This window comes from Nesoenas mayeri (assembly GCF_963082525.1).
Source record: "Nesoenas mayeri genome assembly, chromosome: Z".
In the NCBI taxonomy this organism is placed as follows: Eukaryota; Metazoa; Chordata; class Aves; order Columbiformes; family Columbidae; genus Nesoenas; species Nesoenas mayeri.
The window spans coordinates 75,106,361-75,125,360 of NC_137542.1; the positions used below are offsets into that span (position 1 = coordinate 75,106,361).

The window sequence follows — 19,000 nt, forward strand, 5'->3', positions numbered from 1 at the left end:
CTGCACCCACCACCAAACCCAACCTGTCTCTTTGGACAGGACATAGTCACTGATGAGGATCAACACAACAGGTGAAAATCATTACATTGAACTAAAACTGATGGAAACGCTTTACATGGGCAGAAAGGGATGGAGTTAGGATGGGTTTTGTTGAAAATAAAGCACTTCTCTGTGAACACATCACCTTCCCTACCGTAATACTTGTGTGTGTATTACATATAACAGATGAATTTATGTGAAGTGTTAGAGTGAAGCTGTTGAGCCGTTTTTCATTTATGCACATCGGCGCAATGCACTCCTTCTTGTTTGCTTTGATAATGCATTTGTATGAAGCTGAGAAATCACTACAGCCAGAAACTTCGCATTTCAGTTGTTCTAGAGATTTTACTAGAGACCAAATGGTAAATCATGATGAGAATAAGGTAGGAAAATGCTTAAATTAGAGTCTCAAACCTCTATCAATTTATCTTACCAAGCAGTAGATTGAGTGGTTACTTTATTACCACACATCAATATCTTCTTGGGAGAGATACAAGTTAAAAAGTGCCTTTTATTCAAGTGAAGAAAGGCATGAAAAGATCCAATGGCTAGAAGGTAAAGCTAAATAAATTCAAATTACGGTCAGACACACATTTCTTAAGCAAGATGATGAGTGAAGTTAGAACAAGACTTAAGGCTTGAAAATAGATTGCCTTTCTGAAGGACATGTCTTTGTTGGTTCAGTACAGAAGGAATTGAAAGAAATTATAAAACCTTGCCTATGGCCACACTGAGCATCCTGATGGCCCTTTTTGTCTTTGGAACATATGATGGTCATTAGCTAATAACAATATTTCAGGCTCAGACCTGTAAGCTGGAGGAAAGGCTAAATTTTCATCGTTTCATCTTGCTCTACCTGACTGTGAAGTGTGTGATTTCTCAGAACTAATGCTGTAAAAATATCAGTCTTCACAGGTGTATCACAACTGTTATCTATTTTGTTAGTGCCCATCTTTCCCTGACTACAACACATATATATATATTCAAAAGAGATAAAAAAATGTATTGGGACTCTCTACTCTGAGCATCAGACATTTTCCCCCATGAACACTCTTCCCACAAAGTATCACAGAGAATAAATTAGATCACCATTTTAACTGAAAAGCATGGAGACGAGTGCTAGAGCAAAACCCAGGCCACTTGACTAAAACAGATTAGAGACTGCTCCTCATTTCCAGCAGCTCTGCTGCGCTGAGACAGAAAAATATATCGCAATATTTTCCTAACCTCACCTTTCCATGAATGTAAATAGGATGGGAAGGAGACATTATTATAATAAATACAGTATGTTATGAGCTGTGCTTGGCTAAATTTTAAGAATCCCTTGGCTTGGTGTGTTGCATTTATGGGCTCAAAGGAAGAGATTTCTTTTTCCAAAAAAAGAATACACAAAATCCAAAGCTTACATATGAGTAATGTATACGAACAATATGTTTTCATTTTACCTTCCTCCTGTTATCATTCTCACACGCCAATGTTTGACATAGTGCAGGGAGACAGACGGCATCCTTGCATTCGCCGTTAACAAGAGGAAGACTCGTAATCCACCTGCCCCAGTGATTCACCACTGACGGCTTTGTGGTTTTCAGTGCTGTATCGACTCGGCTTTGGAAACAGCAAGGTGATGCCATTAAGTTATAACATTGCTGCATTTATTTATAACATGCCTTTTATGTCTGGCCATCTCAAAGTGTATTGCAATTTATCTGTACCATAGAAGCACTTATATCTGTCAGAGCATCCTATAGGCAGTGCCAAAGTGACAGTTACAGCTGAGCATTCCTCTGCAAGATTTAATTTGGGAAAAGGGTCTTCAATGCATCATCCCCCCCTCTCCCCACAGAGGCTCAGCAAAATTTGGTCCTGTTCATTCTTCCATAGGGAGAATCACAGAATCTCAGACTGTCAGGGGTTGGAAGGGACCTGGAAAGCTCATCCAGTGCAATCCCCCCATGGAGCAGGAACACCCAGATGAGGTTACACAGGAAGGTGTCCAGGCGGGTTGGAATGTCTGCACAGAAGGAGACTCCACAACCCCCCTGGGCAGCCTGGGCCAGGCTCTGACACACTCACCATGAAGAAGTTTCTTCTCATATTGAAGTGGAACCTCCTGTGTTCCAGTTTGAATCCATTACCCCTTGTCCTATCATTGATTGTCACCCAGAAGAGCCTGGCTCCATCCTCCTGACACTCACCCTTTATATATCTGCAAACATGAATGAGGTCACCCCTCAGTGTCCTCTTGTCCAGCTCCAGAGCCCCAGCTCCCTCAGCCTTTCCTCACACGGGAGATGCTCCACTCCCTTCAGCATCTTGGTGGCTGCGCTGGACTCTCTCCAGCAGTTCCCTGTCCTGCTGGAACTGAGGGGCCACAACTGGACACAAGATTCCAGATGTGGTCTCCCCAGGGCAGAGCAGAGGGGCAGGAGAACCTCTCTGACCTACTGACCACTCTCTTCTAATTCACCCCAGGTACCATTGGCTTCCTGGCCACGAGGGCCCAGTGCTGGCTCATGGTCACCCTGCTGTCCCCAGGACCCCCAGGTCCCTTTTCCCTACGCTGCTCTCTAATAGCTCATTCCCCAACTTACACTGGAACCTGGGGTCGTTCCTGCCCAGGTTCAAGACTCTACACTTGCCCTTGTTACATTTCACTAAATTTTTCCCTGCCCAACTCTCCAGCCTGTCCAGGTCTCGCTGGCCAAGTTGCGCCCAACTTCATGCCTGGAAGCACATGGCTGAAGGTATTTTCCCTGTGAAAAGGGAGAAAAAAAAAAGTAATCAAAACAATCTGTAAGTTCCCAGAGACCTTTCAAAAGCTCAGGCTGGTTTTCTAGTAATTTTTGTTGTTGTTTTACTGCTAGAGAAGTGCCAGGACTTACAAGTTGTATGTGACAGGCAGAGCCTGTCATGTTACATCTGTCCATGTAACATCAAGGAAAACTCATTGCAGAACTGGTTCACTGCACCTCTGCAAGTATTGATGTCACCTTATCTATACTTCTAACCTTAATATCCTTATGGAAGATGTAAGTTAGACTTACCTACTTCCACTTTCCAATGCCTAAAAAATGAGATGATGCCATACAAGGAAATTAAGTGTCTAAAACAACACCACTAACAAGCCACAATACTTCCTCCTTAAAAATCAAAACCTTTCTCCAATTCCCACAATGGGAATCTCACATTCGCAAGAAAACACCAACCATGAATATGTACAAATTTGCACTTTATGTTCACAACCCCAGACTCAGCCTCCATGTACTGCAGTGAGCAAGCAGCACACTGATGAACAGTTTTTACCAGAACAGATGTGCTGAGCCTTGCCCGAGTACCACATGTCACTACTGAGCATATGCTGTGGTTAGCACCATTTTAATTAACTTCGCACAGAGGGACAAAAGTTGAGACTGGGTTGATGACACCAGCATGTCATTGCATTTGATAAGTTCCATGGTGCATTCCTGGAAGGCAAAAGGAGTCCTGCTGACCCTTCTCCAGCCCTACAACTGTGCAAGCAAATGATGTCATGGCTTTCCAGTGACATCATGGAAGCAGGGCCCATGATTTACTTTGGGGGAAGAAAATGGAAGTTTAATACTAGCCTTGATGTTAGCTCTTCCTGGAAAGGGCACCTGGAGACAAATGTAGATTACTTAGCTACTTCCTTTGAAGACGTGAAATTTCAATAGTCTAGATCTAGAGTTATTTCATTCCTTTGAATTTCTTTTATTTCTGGTCAACCACGGGTAGCTGATGAGTATCATATTTTCTAGGTGCATGTCTTCATCTTGAGGACCCAGCAGGCAGAAAAGGCTCCCGTGCTGGGGTGGACGGGAAGCAGCATTGTGTACCCTAAGCCCCTTTGCTGGGAACAACATCCATGATATAAGTCACAAGAACTGTGGATTAATGACAATTCTTAACAACCTCAGGAGTTTGTTCTGGGATAATCAGATATTCTGGCTCTGAGAGAACATGTCCAACCTTAGCAAATCCCAAGCATAAACATCTTGCACTTTATGATTTGAGACAATAAAGCCAAATTAGCTGAAGAGCTTGAAATTGGATTTCTGTGGAACTCACACTTCTAACTAAGAGTGGAATCTGGGCTAGAAAGATCAATTTTGCTACTTCAGTGCTCCAGCTCTGAAGGGGAAGATTAAGAAAATACAGAAGTTAAATATCTCTAGTATTGTCTCTGTTTCACCCTTCTCACCAAGTTCCTTACTTTCTTTTTGGAGGTTGTTCATGTGATTTCCAATCTTTTAATTTTGAGTCCACTTGTTCCAAACCCCTCTCCAACACACAAGAGGTCTGAATTGCCTGCTGAGGATTTGCCTCCATCACTGCTGTGAATATCCTCAGCATCGTGGGTTATTAATACTCATCAAAAATCTGTCTCTGTGGTGCAAAGATGCCAGCCCTTAAAAAACCCTTCACTGATGGAAAACATCTGCTCAAACTCTCAAGAATTTCTCAAATCATTTTTAATGGGAACAGTGTGTTAATCATTTCAGCCACTTGTTTATTTATGTTTCTTCTCCTCCACCTTCATCAGTCTCATATGGAATATATGGTTATTACCAGGCAAAGTTAAAAAAGAAAGTGAAGAAGAAGAAGAAGAAGAAGAAGAAGAAGAAGAAGAAGAAAGGGAAAGGGAAAGGGAAAAGGAAAGGGAAAGGGAAAGGGAAAGGGAAAGGGAAAGGGAAAGGGAAAGGGAAAGGGAAAGGGAAAGGGAGAGAAAGAGAGAGAGAGAGAAAGAGAAAGAGAAAGAGAAAGAGAAAGAGAAAGAGAAAGAGAAAGAAGAGAAAGAGAGAGGAAGAGGGGGAAAGAGAAAGAAGAAAAAGGGAAAGAAGAAAAAGGGAAAGAAGAAAAAGGGAAAGAAGAAAAAGGGAAAAAGAAAAAGAAAAAGAAAAAGAAAAGAAAAAGAAAAAGAAAAAGAAAAAGAAAAAGAAAAAGAAAAAGAAAAAGAAAAAGAAAAAGAAAAAGAAAAAGAAAAAGAAAAAGAAAAAGAAAAAGAAAAAGAAAAAGAAAAAGAAAAAGAAAAAGAAAAAGAAAAAGAGAAAGAGAAAGAGAAAGAGAAAGAAAAATCCTTTCATTATTTGAAAAGTAATGAAGTACAAAGATGGCTATTTTCCCATTTTTTACTCCAATGCACATCATCAGTTCAACATTTCTTTTAGGGCTGTTGCTTGGTCCAGTAGTGAAAGACAGATTTTAACATTTTTTCAGAAGAAAATGATATTTGGGTGTATTGCTTCAGATTTGCCTGTATCCTACTATTTAGACTCCTTTTCAGTGGAAGCAATCACTGAATGCAAATAAAGAGAGCATCCACAGGGATTTATGGTTACCTTTGAATTTTCCAAGTGCATCCACAGAGTCTTCCTCTTCCCTTACTAATTTATGAGTTATCAGTATGCAGCAGCTTTGCTTTTAGCTGTCTGACAACAGTGACAGTTATACTGGGGAACCTTGAAGCTCCTCAAAGAAATCTGCTCTCAGAGGGGAGTTTGGAAGGGTCAGTTAAACCCTATTGGCATCTCCTCCACAGAGTCAGCTGGAAGACCAGTTCTAAACAGACACTAGAATGTTTTACCAGATGCACACCTTGAAAGTTTCTGGTTTTCCTGTCTTAATGGGACTTGAAACACGAACTTTCTTTAGAGCTTTGCAATAAATTTTGGCGTCCATAATGTGAAAAACAACTCATATGCATTCCTGCTGGTCTTAACAAATCAAGACGTCCTTTGGCAGAAATCTCTCAGCCTCTCCATGAATAGATATCTTTCCACCCACCATATCATTATTTCATTCTTGGTCAAACATACGGTGCAAACCATGACATTCTCATAACCCCTTATCAAATACTGATGTTGGTCATCCACCTCTCTCCAAATATAGACAGAATGCCCCAAAACCCATGGCTCTTCAGTTAAGCTGCTTCTCCATCAGGCCGTTAAGCCAGTCTTAAGATGCTTCTGCCCAAATGTGCTACTCCTTAGCATTATTCCTACCAGTGTTAGAAGAGTTCATCATACATCGTGGGTAAAGGAGCCCCAAAGAGATGTCACAAAAGCAAAAGGGAGAGTATTGGATCAAAGCTTGAACCTGGACACGCTGCACGGGCCACTGCTCACTGGAAGATACCTACATTTAGGTGCTTTTAACTGGCAAACAATCTCCTCCCCAAGCTCAAGGCAAGTCTATTCTGAGTGCACAGAACACGGCCAAGCTACAGTAATCTACAATGCTAGTGTATGAATGCTGAACTTCAAGGCCAGTCTCCAAATCCTGCTTTTCTCCCAACGGGCTACTCAGAGTCAAAATAAAGCTTTTAGTACAGTCATTGATATAGACTCTTTTGTTCCAAATATTACCTCAATCAAGTGGAATTTGGTTCACTCATCTCATCTGGTGGATATTGAATCCTGCAGCGTACTCCACTGTTCAGCTATCTGGCATGAAGACGTCGGAAATGGGTGAAAGTTTCAGCAAGCTAAACAGAACAGATTTGCTATGGACTGAAAAACCTATTACTGCTTTTCATGGGCATATACAAGCTGAATATAGGAAGTAATAGACAGTAGTTTCTTTGCTGAAAATAAGCATTCAAAAATGGTCATTTCAAGCACAAGATACAGACGGCGTAAAATCAGTATCAGGTTACATTGCAGCATCGCTGGAAAACCTTACATCCATTTTCCTGTCTTGCAGAAAGAACTGATACTATAAACCCGTCCATTCAATGGCCAAAGTAGAGAAACACTCGCTTCAAAACAGTTGCTAAAATTATTGTAAGGCTATAAATACTAAGTGGAGACTCAGATCCTCTAGCTAAGAGCATGCAAAATTCCCTTAGCTCCTCAAGGAAGGAATATCTTCAGGGCAGAAGAGTGTTTCGGCTGATAAATTTGGCTTTTTCTGACTCCAAGAACATGGGTTTGCTTAGCACCACTTATGGCAGTGACAGCAGGTCCCTTTAAGTCATGTTCTCACACAGGGCATATGGAGAACTAGGCTGGAGCTCATGATGGTGCCTCACTGTTGTCTAGCAAGAGTGGACCTTGGTAGAAAAAAATACAGGGTTATGCCACAGGAATGATTAAATGGGTGGAACAAGACAGGAAAGTTAGTAAGGAGTCATCAAAGGGTTTGGGTAAGGAAGAGGGAAAGCAGAAATAAGAGCTGAGCCACACTATGAGCACAGGCAGGGAAACAGAGAGGATGAAAGCCCCAATATTCGTTTAATGTTGATTCATGCAAAGCACCAGTCAGTCTGTCTCCTACTGAAGAACTTCAGCCTATGCTTGTCTTGGAGCATCTGAAGAGTACCTTGACATTTATGCAAAATACTTGGAAGTTTTTAAGGGTCTGTGCTGACTTTTATGGATTATGTTTACCCAAATATTCCTGTATGCACTTGAACACACCAGTTAAATACTTACTGTGGTTATACTTTTATCAGGACCATCCTTTACCCACTGTGAAGATGAGCCTACGAAATCAGCGCTGGTTTGTTTTTATCGAACCACAATTTGGACAGTAATCTCTTGCCATGCACAAAATGAGTCAAATTCTTCTCTCATTCACTCTGGGGCAAATCCTGACTAACTCCTTTGACTTGAGCACAATGACTCTGGATTCATATTGGCAAAACTGTGAACAGATTTAGGCCTTAAACACCATGAGAGATTGTTTGTTCTTTATATGCTTTAGCAAAAGCAGCTTTTTAGTCCAGCATGGATGCCAAATTAATTATTCAAAGCAGAAGAGAGGGATTTTTTCCATGAATATTTGGACTGGTTGCACACTGTTATACATTTTGCTATTCATAGGTTATACAAAGAATTGCAGAATTAATAGTATCTTACATTTTGAGACACTTCACGGACGTGAATTAGGGAAGTTTCCTGCAAACTTACCACTAGTACACACAAATAGCATTATCTTGAGCTCTGAAACATCATTTATCTCTTAAAATATAAATCCAAAGATGAATACTTTCCTGTCTGTTCCCACAGGCAGAGTAGTTGTTGTTTGGAGTTTGTTTTACTCCATCAGCTATTACAAAATCAACATTTCATTCTCATGCACTGTAGGAAGCCAAACTTGCTTCATCTGGTGCTCCAGCTATCACTTGAAAGTGCTTTTGCCTTAGCACCACCAGAAAAAATGTCTCAGTTTCTTGCTGGAACAGAAGAGTACAATTAGCTTAGCAATCGACACCTTTGTCATTCAACTTTAAATTGCGCTGGAGGAAAACACTGTGCCTCAGGGGAGAGAAACATTTTTGAGAAAAACCTATTCCGTTTCTTTCATTATCTTTTGGAGACAAGAAGGGCCTGCCAGGACATGGGATGTCTCTGAATCATGAATGTGGACAAGAATGTCAGATAATGGGAAGTGTATTACTCAGCCTGGGCAAAATATGATATTGATTTTACTTCCAGCACCGAGCAAAGTCTATGGTAGAGCAGTGTGTCTGCAGAATGCAACTGGAAGTAATTCCCTGGTGTCTATCGTGTCTGGACGAGAGGAAACGGCCTCAAGTTGTGCCAGGGGAGGTTAGGACTGGGTGTTGGGAAATGTTTCTTCCTAGAAAGGGTTGTCAGGCATTGGAACAGGCTGCCCAGGGCAGTGGTGAAATCACCATCCCCGGAGGGGTTGAAAATACACAGAGATGAAGTTCTCAGGGACATGGGGTAGTGCCAACGTTGGGTTAACAGTTGAACTCAATGACCTTGAGGGTCTTTTCCAACCAAAATGATGCTATGACCTTTTGTTGCTCTAGCACCAGATACAAACAAGACCCCCACTTTTTTCTATTAGTTACCTAGGTAGTAGGACAACCAAGACCAAGGAGAGATGCTCTTGTTGCTGCCAGCTTTGACCCCAATACCCAGATAGCAGGAAGAGCAATTTCACCAAAGGTTATTATTTTGCTGACCACTCAGCAGCTTTGGTCCAGAGGCCTTGCAGGTGTTGGATGCTGGATGAGCAACGCACAACATTTCTCTCCATTTATTTATGGTGAATGGCTGAGTTGTTTTTGCAGAGGCAAACACACCATCAATGACATATTTTGAAACCGCTTGGCCTGAGACAGTGAATCCAGGAGGACCGGTCCGTGTTCAGGAGTCAACAGATGGCAAAGCCACCGGCAGGCAAGGACCAGGTGACACCGTGAACAGGAACAGCTGGAAGGTGACACTGCGCCCTTGGCAGCTCTCAGCTGAGGACCCAGCACCTTTTGCTCCTAACACCCAGTTTCCAGCTGCATTTCAGGTTAATGCTTGGCATAAACAGGGACAAATACCTGTCAGAAGGTTATAACATGCTACAAGTTACATGTGTTACCTTTATTTACATGCACAGTGTTAATGCCTTTATGGATTGATCATAACTCTGTGACTTAATCATTCATGTCAGACAGCTACTAATATCCAACTAGCACCTAAAAAAATATTTAAAAAACAAACAAACAAATATGAATGGTCACAAACTATGACCTTGCAATCTCCTGCCTCTTCCTTCTTTGCAAGTATGTCCTGATTAACACTTGCAGTTCATCAACACGTAAGTTAGAGATAGCACTGTGATAGAGACATGTATAAAATGGAGGACACCAAACTGACGTGGAAAAATACACCAGATCTGAACTTCAGAAGGTGAAGTGCTGAGAAGACCAACAGTTTCCAACAGCCACATCCAACTGCAGAAACAGTGAACAGCTAGTTTGTGATGCATGTGTGGTGAGTCTCATAGTGCATGCAAATCCATCAACAAAAGGCACAATTCTTATTTTCAGTCTGTTTCCCAATGTTGCCACTTCAGCTTCTCTTCAGGAACTCCCAGATATTTTCATCTGAAATCCAAAAACTAAACTTTCAATCTATAAAGTCGACACAATCACAGCTATAAAACCTAACTTGCCGTTCTGTTCATATTTCAGTATTTCGGGTGTGAGGAGGGCAGCAACACTGCAAAACTGCAGCCCTCAGCAGGTGCGGGTTGTATGGGCACCAGCCGACACATCAGCTGCACCACGTATTTGGCAGCCGGGCACCTACAGCTGTTCCTCAATGCTGTTTTGGGGGCTGCCAGCTGGGCTGAGCCATCCCAGATGAATCGTGTGTGCGTAACAAGGATGGCTTCTGAACATGCTTGGGGCAGATGGGTCCTGCCTGGGGAGGGGGAGTGGCGGGGGTACACAAGTGTTTGCTCTGCCCAGATCCAAGCCTGCATTTGCTGAGCACACAGCTGCATTTCACAGAACCACAGGCTGGTTGGGGTTAGAAGTGACCTCTGGAGATCATCCAGTCCAACCCACCAACTCAAGCAGGGTCACCAGAGCAGGTCACACAGCACTGTGTCCAGGCAGGTTTGAATGTCTCAGAGAAGGAGACTCCACAATCTCTCTGGGCAGCCTGGGCCAGGCTCTGCCACCTCAAAGGAAAGAAGTTTCTCCTCATATTCAGATGGAACCTCCTGTGTTTCAGTCTGTGCCCGTTGCCCCTCACCCTGTCATTGGGCACCACTGAACAGAGTCTGGTCCATCCCTGGACACCCACCCTGCAGATATTTATCACATTGATAAGATCCCTCTCAGCTTCTTTTCTCCAGCTGAACAGCCCCAGCTCTCTCAGTGTCTCCTCATCAGAAAGATGCTCCAGACTCCTCAGCATCTTTGTGTCCCTCTGCTGGATGCTCTTCGGTAATTCCTTGTCCTTCTTAAACTGAGGAGCCCAGAACTGGACACAGAACTGCAGATGTGGCCTCACCAGGGCAGAGCAGAGGGGGAGGAACAACCTCCTTCCACCTGCTGGTCACACTTTGCACCCCAGGGACCATTGGCCTCCTTGGCCACAAGGGCACACTGCTGGCTCATGGTCACTCTGTTGTCCACCAGAACTCCCAGGTCCTTCTCTGCAGAGCCACTTTCCAGCAGGTCAACCCCAACCTGTTCTGGTGCATGCAGTTGTTCCTCCCCAGGTGCAGGACCCTACACCTGCCCTTCTTGAACTTCATCAGGTTCTTCTCTGCCCAGCCCTCCAGCCTGTGAAGGTCTAACTGAATGGCAGCATGCCTTTTGCTGTATTCACCACTCCTCCCAGTTTTATAACATCAGAGAACTTGTTGAGGGTACAAATGAGACATCTGCAATGACCTAAACCTTCAGATCACTTGAGGGTTTGCTCTGAAAGGTTTATCTGCATTCATCTGCTTTGCCATACTGATTTTCCATATCAATGACTAGCAGTAGTCTTGCTCCATGTCCATGGCTGACCACAGAGGTCAAAGATCAAGAGCTACTATGATTCCTTGTACAGTTCCATCCACAGCTTTTTGACTGCTCATTTCCAACTTATAAGACCCCATTTCAGCGGGACACCTCCAGGCAACTTTACCCTTCAGTGGGACTACACAGCTGTGTAGTGGAGTGTGTCTAATGACAAACCCCAAAGATTTTTCAGTGCCTACATAAAAATATTAGCCAGTGTTCCTGAGATTTAACCAACACTTTGATATCACAAGTAGTTTAATGTTTGTTTGTTCTGTCATACAAGCTGATAGTCCTTGAGTACACTCATCTAACAGTGATCTAAACTTTCAAAATTCATACTTCACACAGTCATTTGTAACTATGGAAAACGCTGAGATGCAAGCAGGTGAGGTCCACCACATCTCCAAGGCACATGCAGCACCACCTTCTCTGGGTAGTATGCTTTGCACATCCCATCAGATCACAAGACATAAAATTGCCACTGGCACAAAGGTCTTCTCTGAATGTTTTATGCCTCAAAACCAAGCTTATTTTACTGGTGAGGAGAAAAAAAAACTCTGTCTTCCTAAGAGGAGACCTAGTTCACGCTGATTTGGAATATTAATCAAAGCCTCAGTTTGGGAGTATCAGTGTGTGCAGGGTGCAGATGAGGTGATTTTGCGTCTATTATAGAAATATGTGATACATCTCTGCAGTTCTGTATATAGCACAGGGAGAGAGCTGGCGACCACACAGCACTTGCTCTCCTCCTCCATTCTGCTGCTAAATTACACTAAACAGAACTTAGCAATAAACTCGGCATGTCCGAAATATTTCCTCTCTGTAACCCATTGCTGCAGTCACTAAAGGAACATGATGTGATAAATGTAACACAATGTAAAACGGATGGCGCCCATTGAAAGAAATTATGAGTGGCTTGTATGACTATTCACAAATCAACAGTAGCCATTGCCTTCTTCCCATCACCATTTGAGACAGTGCATGTATTTGCAAACAAAACCACGCATTTCTTGAATAGGTTCTTTCATTTTATAATTATTTATAATTATTATCAGCGCTGCCAAGACCACCAAAGCCCCGCTTCACCCTTTGTGCAACATGGACAAACCAGCAGTGTCGCACACAAAGTGCTCAGCACATCTGTCCCTGGAAGAGGTGACTGCAGTCTGCGTCTCCTGGGAGCTGACCCACTCTTTGCTGCCCTCCATGGGATCACATGTTTTTCATGGACCTCTATGGTGTTTTTCTCACCCTGAGTCATCTAAGGTTTTGTAGCCATTTACTGTCACACAAACCTGCCATTTAAGAGACAGCATGCATGGAAGTGCCTTATCCTTCATCCTCCACGAGACAGTCCTGGGAAACCTGACCCTGGAGATGGTGACCAAGTGATCACAGTGTGTCAGGTGTGGCTACATGCTACAGTAAAACCACCGATAGACAAGGAAAACGCACTAGAGGATCTGCAGGTCTTTAAAGGAAAGATACACACTTCTTAAATATCCAGATCTGAAATCTAACACGAAGAGAGGAGAAGAGGAAACAGAGGATTTTATCATCAATAAGACCCCCCAAAATATTGTTTCCTCTTGGTGAGATACAGCTATGCAGAGGGAAGTCTCAAGATCTTCTGAGCCAGCAGCACTTTGCTGTGACACAGCACAGGGGACACCATCTGCCACAGCCTCTTGGTGTCTGGGGGCCAGAATCACTGAGCCAGCAGCTATCAGCTCAACCAGAGGAAATACTCTGTTAATGGCATATAAGCAAGTCTCAGGAAATAAATATTTTCTGTCTTCCTACCAACCCAGACATACCCATATTTTTGGCAGAAGTGATCCTGAAAACACACAGTGATACTTGCTGCCTTCCTTCTTGGTTCTCTGACCTCAAATCCGAGCAGGAGGATAAATAGCCATGTCAGTCTCCTGCTTACCACAGACAAGATCTGATGTATCAAAAGAAAGGCATGGACAAAGAAAGAGATGGAGATCCTGCAAAAGATTGTTTTCAGGTTACAGACATCCACTGTGAACCTCAGGCAGCTGATACCTTATAGAAGCTTTGATGATGGTTTTTTAGGCAGTGAGATTGCTGTATGAACAGTCTCTGGATACCTACTGAACTGATTAATCCACTGATTGCACTGATTAACTTTACATTGCACAGGGTGCCCTGTTTGCAGTAGTATTGCCAATTCAAGACCACAGAATAGTTTGGGTTGGAAGGGACATTCAGTGCTCATCCAGTGCCCCCCCTGCCATGAGCAGGGACATTTTCACCAGCTCAGGTTGCTCAGAGCCCTGTCCAGCCTGCCCTCGAACACTTAAAAGAATGGGCCATCCATAACTCCTCTGGACGAACTGTGCCAGTGTCTCACCGTCCTCATTTAGAAATTTTTTTTCCTTACATACAATCCAAACCTATTGTGTTTTAGTTTAAAACCACTGCCCCTTGTCATGTCACCCCATGCCTTGGTAAAAAGTCAGTCCTCATCTTTCTTACAAGCCCCTTTTAAGTATTGAAAAGCCACAAGAAGATCTCCCCAGAGCCTTCCATACTGTACTATAGAAATAACTTGGCAAATACTTATTAAAAAATAACTAATCTCGTTAACACCAGGATCACAGGAATGGACAACATCTACAATTTAGTTAAAAATGCCTGCTAACTCTGCTATAATTTTCTCAGATGCACTATCACCAAGTCAGTTGATATCTTTTGTTTTCCTGTCGCCAGGAGCTGGATTTGCCTTGTTCTTCAGTCATCGATCGAATGTGATGGGGAGAGGAATCCCTTCTCCTGTTTGCTAATACAATAAGATAAAGGGGACATCAGATGACATAGACACCATTAACTCTCAGGTTATAAAACTTTTACAACACTTTCCTTTTTATTACAAAAGGCATCACAGCTTGTGGACTGAAGGCTTGAGGACAAGACACTTAGACTGCTCCTGAGCTTTTGCTTTTTGGTGCAAAATATACTAGTAGTAGGTTTTCACTGTTAAAAACCTCTGTGCCTCGTTGATAGTGGACGTCCTACCAACATCCTCCTCTCTTGCCCTCTGTTTATTCTCACATATACTTGCATTTACCTCCATAAATATCTGGAAATTGAGTGTGCAAACACAGCTCAGGGAGAAGAGTCCACAATCCAAGGGAGCAAACAGTGGTTCAGCTTCGGGACTTTTGGCCACATGACAACTTTCTTGGAGGTCCAGAGGCTGTCACAATAGTAAATGCTGAAGGTTTTGAACCAAGTGTTTTAGAATTCTGATATGGACTATGAGAATCAAGTCCCTGCTTAATTAATTCCTCAGTGTTTCAACCACAAGCTATTACCTTCCCTGAAGAAACTGACGAGAAACTAAGCAGAAGACCATGTAGATATTATGACAAACATCTGCTGGAATTTCTTTGAAAGTGCAACATATATTATTCCTCTACCATTAAAAAAGTGTAGTATGGGGGAAGACAACCTCCCTCCCCCAAAAGAGCCATCGCAAATGAAGTAGGTTATGTGCATGGCATAAATACAAGTGTATATGGGAGGACCTCGATTCAACTCTGCATCAGAGCAGTTGAATCATTCTTGTTTTCCCAGTACAGCCATATGGCACCAATACAAAGTCATCAGTTATGATTAACCTATAACCACACGGCAAGCATGAGATGCTTTATGAGATTCCTTAGGCATGCTCATTTCTCCCAATTGCCACACGTTATTGCTCTAATTAAGTGGTGGGGAAACCACAGTGCTAAGAGGTTAAGTGTCTTGCCCAAGCCATGCCAAGATTCAGTTGCACAGGTGCATAGGTGGCTGGTGTCACCCCTCGGCAGCCCATTACCTCTTTGCTGCCCACCTCTCTGATACGGAGGCAACCTCCCTGTGCTTGGGAATGTCCTTCCACCTATTGAGACCTTTTTCTTTTCATCATGGAGTTCCATTGTGATTCTTTGCTGCTTGCCTTGCAGTTTCCTCACCTGTTTGCAACAGCACTGCAGGTTTGCTGAGGATGGGATTACTAGCTGCCACCCAGCAGATAAAATGCTGAATCACAGTCTTTTTCCACAAGCTGTCTAGATGCTGCCTGGTTGATGGCTGCAACCTTTCTCCAAACCATGGTATTCTAATGAAATAAAGTGCATCATCTAAAACCTTAAGTCACTGCACAGCTCACTATGCAATGAGCTAAAGTACCCTATGCATATAAAACAAGTGTACTATTTATTGTGTTGACACAGTAACAACGTTAAGAGATGACTAGCAATATTTCCCCAGCCTATCTGGTAACTTACAACAGCAAGACAGATAGTGTGCTGGACCTCTACATCAGTCCTAAGTGTTCCACCTCCTGCCCATTTGACACCAGATGAAATCACTGGCATGGTCCTGCTGTATATGTTGGAGCAGGACTGTGCATCTTTGCAGCGCATCCCGCTTATACAAGCACACTCTGCGGATTGCATCTTCTTAACAGCACCACAACGCAAATATTAATTAGGAGAATGTAATTACAGCAGTACTAAAGGCAAAGTGACTCCATGAACTGAAAAGCTAACACAGACGCAATCTGTCACTGCCACCTCACGTAGCAAAAATTCTTATTTCATTAGAAATATTCCCCACATAAGAACAACAAGTGTCTGCACCTGCAGGAAGGGTCCCGAGATGGGAATAAGCAGGGCCAACAGCAAAACCACCCGCTCAGGACAGGAGGCGAGAAACAATGGAGCTGACCTTTTTTTTTGTTGTACTCATCTTCTGTTGCATTGGAGGAGTCCGAATGATAGTCCCGAAGCTCCTGCTCATACATCTCCAAAAAATTGTCATCTGCCTTTCCTTTCTTGGACTTGTCACCTTTCTTCTTCTTCTTTTCTTTGCCTTTTTTGCCTTTTTTCTTCTTTTTCTTTCTGCGTTCATAGTCATCCTCATCCTCACTGCTATACTCTCTTCGCTTGGCTTTTTTCTTTTTCTTTTTCTTCACTTCCCCACCATTCTCTGAGTCCTCAGATTTTGATTTCTTTTTGCTGTTTTTCTCCTGGCTTTCATTTTCCCCGTCTTCCTCAATTACCTCCTCAGCCACCTCCTCCACTGCCTCCTCTTCCTCTTCCTCCTCCTCCTCCTCTGCTTCGTTCTTTTTGGTCTTTTCTTTCATGTCATTGTTTTTCACCCCTACACTTTTAACAACGCTCTATGGTTGCCTTAACCTGACTTCTGGTGCCTGCTCTGGTTCCTTTTCTGATTGGCAAAGTAAGTTCTTTAGTCCTCCCCTCCTTGCCTAGGGCTGGGATGCTTCGTTTCTCAGTGTCCTTCCTCCTCCTCTGCTCTGTGTAGGTATGTCCTGGAGTCACTTGTCCTTCTCCAACTCTCAGGTGCCAACAGCTCACCTCTTTCTGACTCCTCCTGCCTTCCTTCACCTTCTTGACTGACGTACCTTCCTCTCTCTTCTGTCTCTGATGCTCTTTGGGTTTTCTCCTTTTCGTTATTATTATTAATTCATTGGTGTGTGCTGAGAACTTTCTCTCTTTTTTTTCAGAGTTGCCTCAGTCTCCTCTCAGGGTCAGTTGACAATCTGGGTCTACTGTGTCAGGGTGTGACAGTTAAGGTTGTAGCTCCATAGAATATCAATCAGATGAGGGCATGTGGTCAAGCGGCTTATTGTCCTTCACATGCAAGTTCAGGACAGGATAAAACAGAGGCATTTCTCCTCCTCATAATGTGTAGCAGCTTCAGACACCTCATGAAAAATTACTCAGTGCTATCCAGTCATGTGGTTATAAGACAGAGGGGCAGGTGAAAAAGGAGACCCACCAAGCAACCATATCGCGCTGGTCTGCATTTCCTCTCTATTATTCATGGTGTCAGGATCACCTTACTGATAACAAAGGTCTCAACTTTACATGGAGTTCTTGGGTTTTTCTTTGACCAGCCAGGCCAGTGACCAGGAGAACAAAAACCATCTCCAGGGTCTCTTTGTGGAGATCTTCATAACATCAGCACGACAGTCCTGCATCCAGCTCCTCATTCCCCAGTTACTGTGCTGTGTCTCCAACCAAATGATACTAAATAAATACAACAACCAGAAGAAGACACTTTACACAAGGTGCCCTTATAACAGCCCATCTTGGCCAACCAAAGAGAAATAAAGCCTAGATTAATAACTGGGTGCAAACACACACCCATCTGACAGCTTTCACAGGCAAATATTGAGGTTAGATTGGTGGAGGACAGGGAAAATATATGAAGTAACAACATGGCTGGAAGGCAATGGCAGTATGAAGCATGTCCAGCACTCTGGTTGTTCTCAAAGATGTCAGTATGGGGCTCACCTAACATCTGGTACAGGCAACAAGGGTTGTACTCCCATGCGTGGAGGAAGATATGCCAGTGGGAGATAGGAAGGGGCTGAGGGTGCTTCAATCTCTCTCTTTCCACCTGTGCCACCAGCACGGCCATAGTCCAAGCCCCATGACAGTCTAAGTGTACAGCCCCAACTCTTCAGCCTGGGTTGGTGTCCATCCCTGCAAAGGTTCCACAGGCTCTTGTGATAGGTAAGGGAAGGACAAACACCACAAGACCAGGTCAGTCTCAGTTGCAGCCAGAAGCAGATGACTCAAATTTTGACTGGGAATGGGAATGGAAAAGAAGAAAAATCATCCCTTCAAATTTGAAGTTGCTGTTATGGGTTTTGTCATAGAAAATGAAGTTTAATTAAAAATTGTAGCATGGAAAACCACACTGAATTTCTCTGAGGTAGCTCAAGTGTACATAAACCAAGAAGAGCAGTCAGCCTGGCACTAAATCACACTAATGGAAGAAGAAAGAGCTGAATATATGGCAGGGCTGTGGGACAATGATATAGAGTCTCTTGCTACCACCTGACTGGCCTATGGGATAACTCAATCCACAGCCCCCTAAAATGATGGGTTAAAAGTGATTTACTTGACAGTATGTTGCCCAAGTTAAAGATACTGGAAGTATTGGTTAGGCAGAGAATTCAGCTGTGCTATTTATTTAATGCACGTGATTTAAAACTCTTCCTAGATAATTTTGGGTGTTTCCAGCACCCAGCATGAAAGTTGAGGGTGACATCAGTGGTGGGTCATCAGAAACATGAAGAACAGATGTATTGACAGCAAGATGTACAGACCAAGCAGGATGACAGCAGTGCTACCCCAGGCAGGAGTGGATGAGGAGCACCAAGGCCAGAGGATTCAGGGTAGGTTGGAGTCTGTCCCATACACCTTAGCAGGTGTTTGGCACCAGTCAATTGAACAATTTAACATGTAAAAATAAAGAAAAAAAGCACTGTAATTTTAATGGCCTCTGCTGCTGAACAGGAATCTTTCTATTAAGCATCATAAAGCAACTTGTTCAGGGACAGCTTCAAAGTAGGTTAAAGCACAGGTTTGGGATGAAACACAGAAAGGGCTTTTTCAAGGTCTTAAAATCATTTTAAAAGAAAAAAAAAACCAACAAAACAAAACAACAAAACAAAGCTGTCCTTCCTTATGATGTAGCTCTTGCCAAACTCCTGAGACATCAACACTGCAGCACTTACACTGTGCCTGAAATCCCCTGCTTACTCTCAGGTCTTTATTTTCTGAAAAGCAGCAGAAAGCCACATAATGCACCTCCACAGGGCACTTCTGAAAGCAAGTAGGA

At 43.2% G+C, this 19,000-nt stretch overlaps 1 protein-coding gene across 1 annotated transcript in view; it reads right to left on the reverse strand.

Moving 5' to 3' along the window:
* LOXHD1 (lipoxygenase homology PLAT domains 1) overlaps window positions 1-16,490 on the reverse strand; it is a gene marked incomplete at both ends in the record, with an annotated part of 153,982 nt that extends 137,492 nt beyond the window's left edge. Inside the window, one exon of the mRNA XM_080362565.1 lies at window positions 16,274-16,490. Within this exon, the coding sequence (XP_080218691.1) occupies window positions 16,274-16,490 (217 nt within the window). The remainder of the gene's footprint in view (window positions 1-16,273) is intronic.
* Window positions 16,491-19,000: the final 2,510 nt, after the last annotated feature.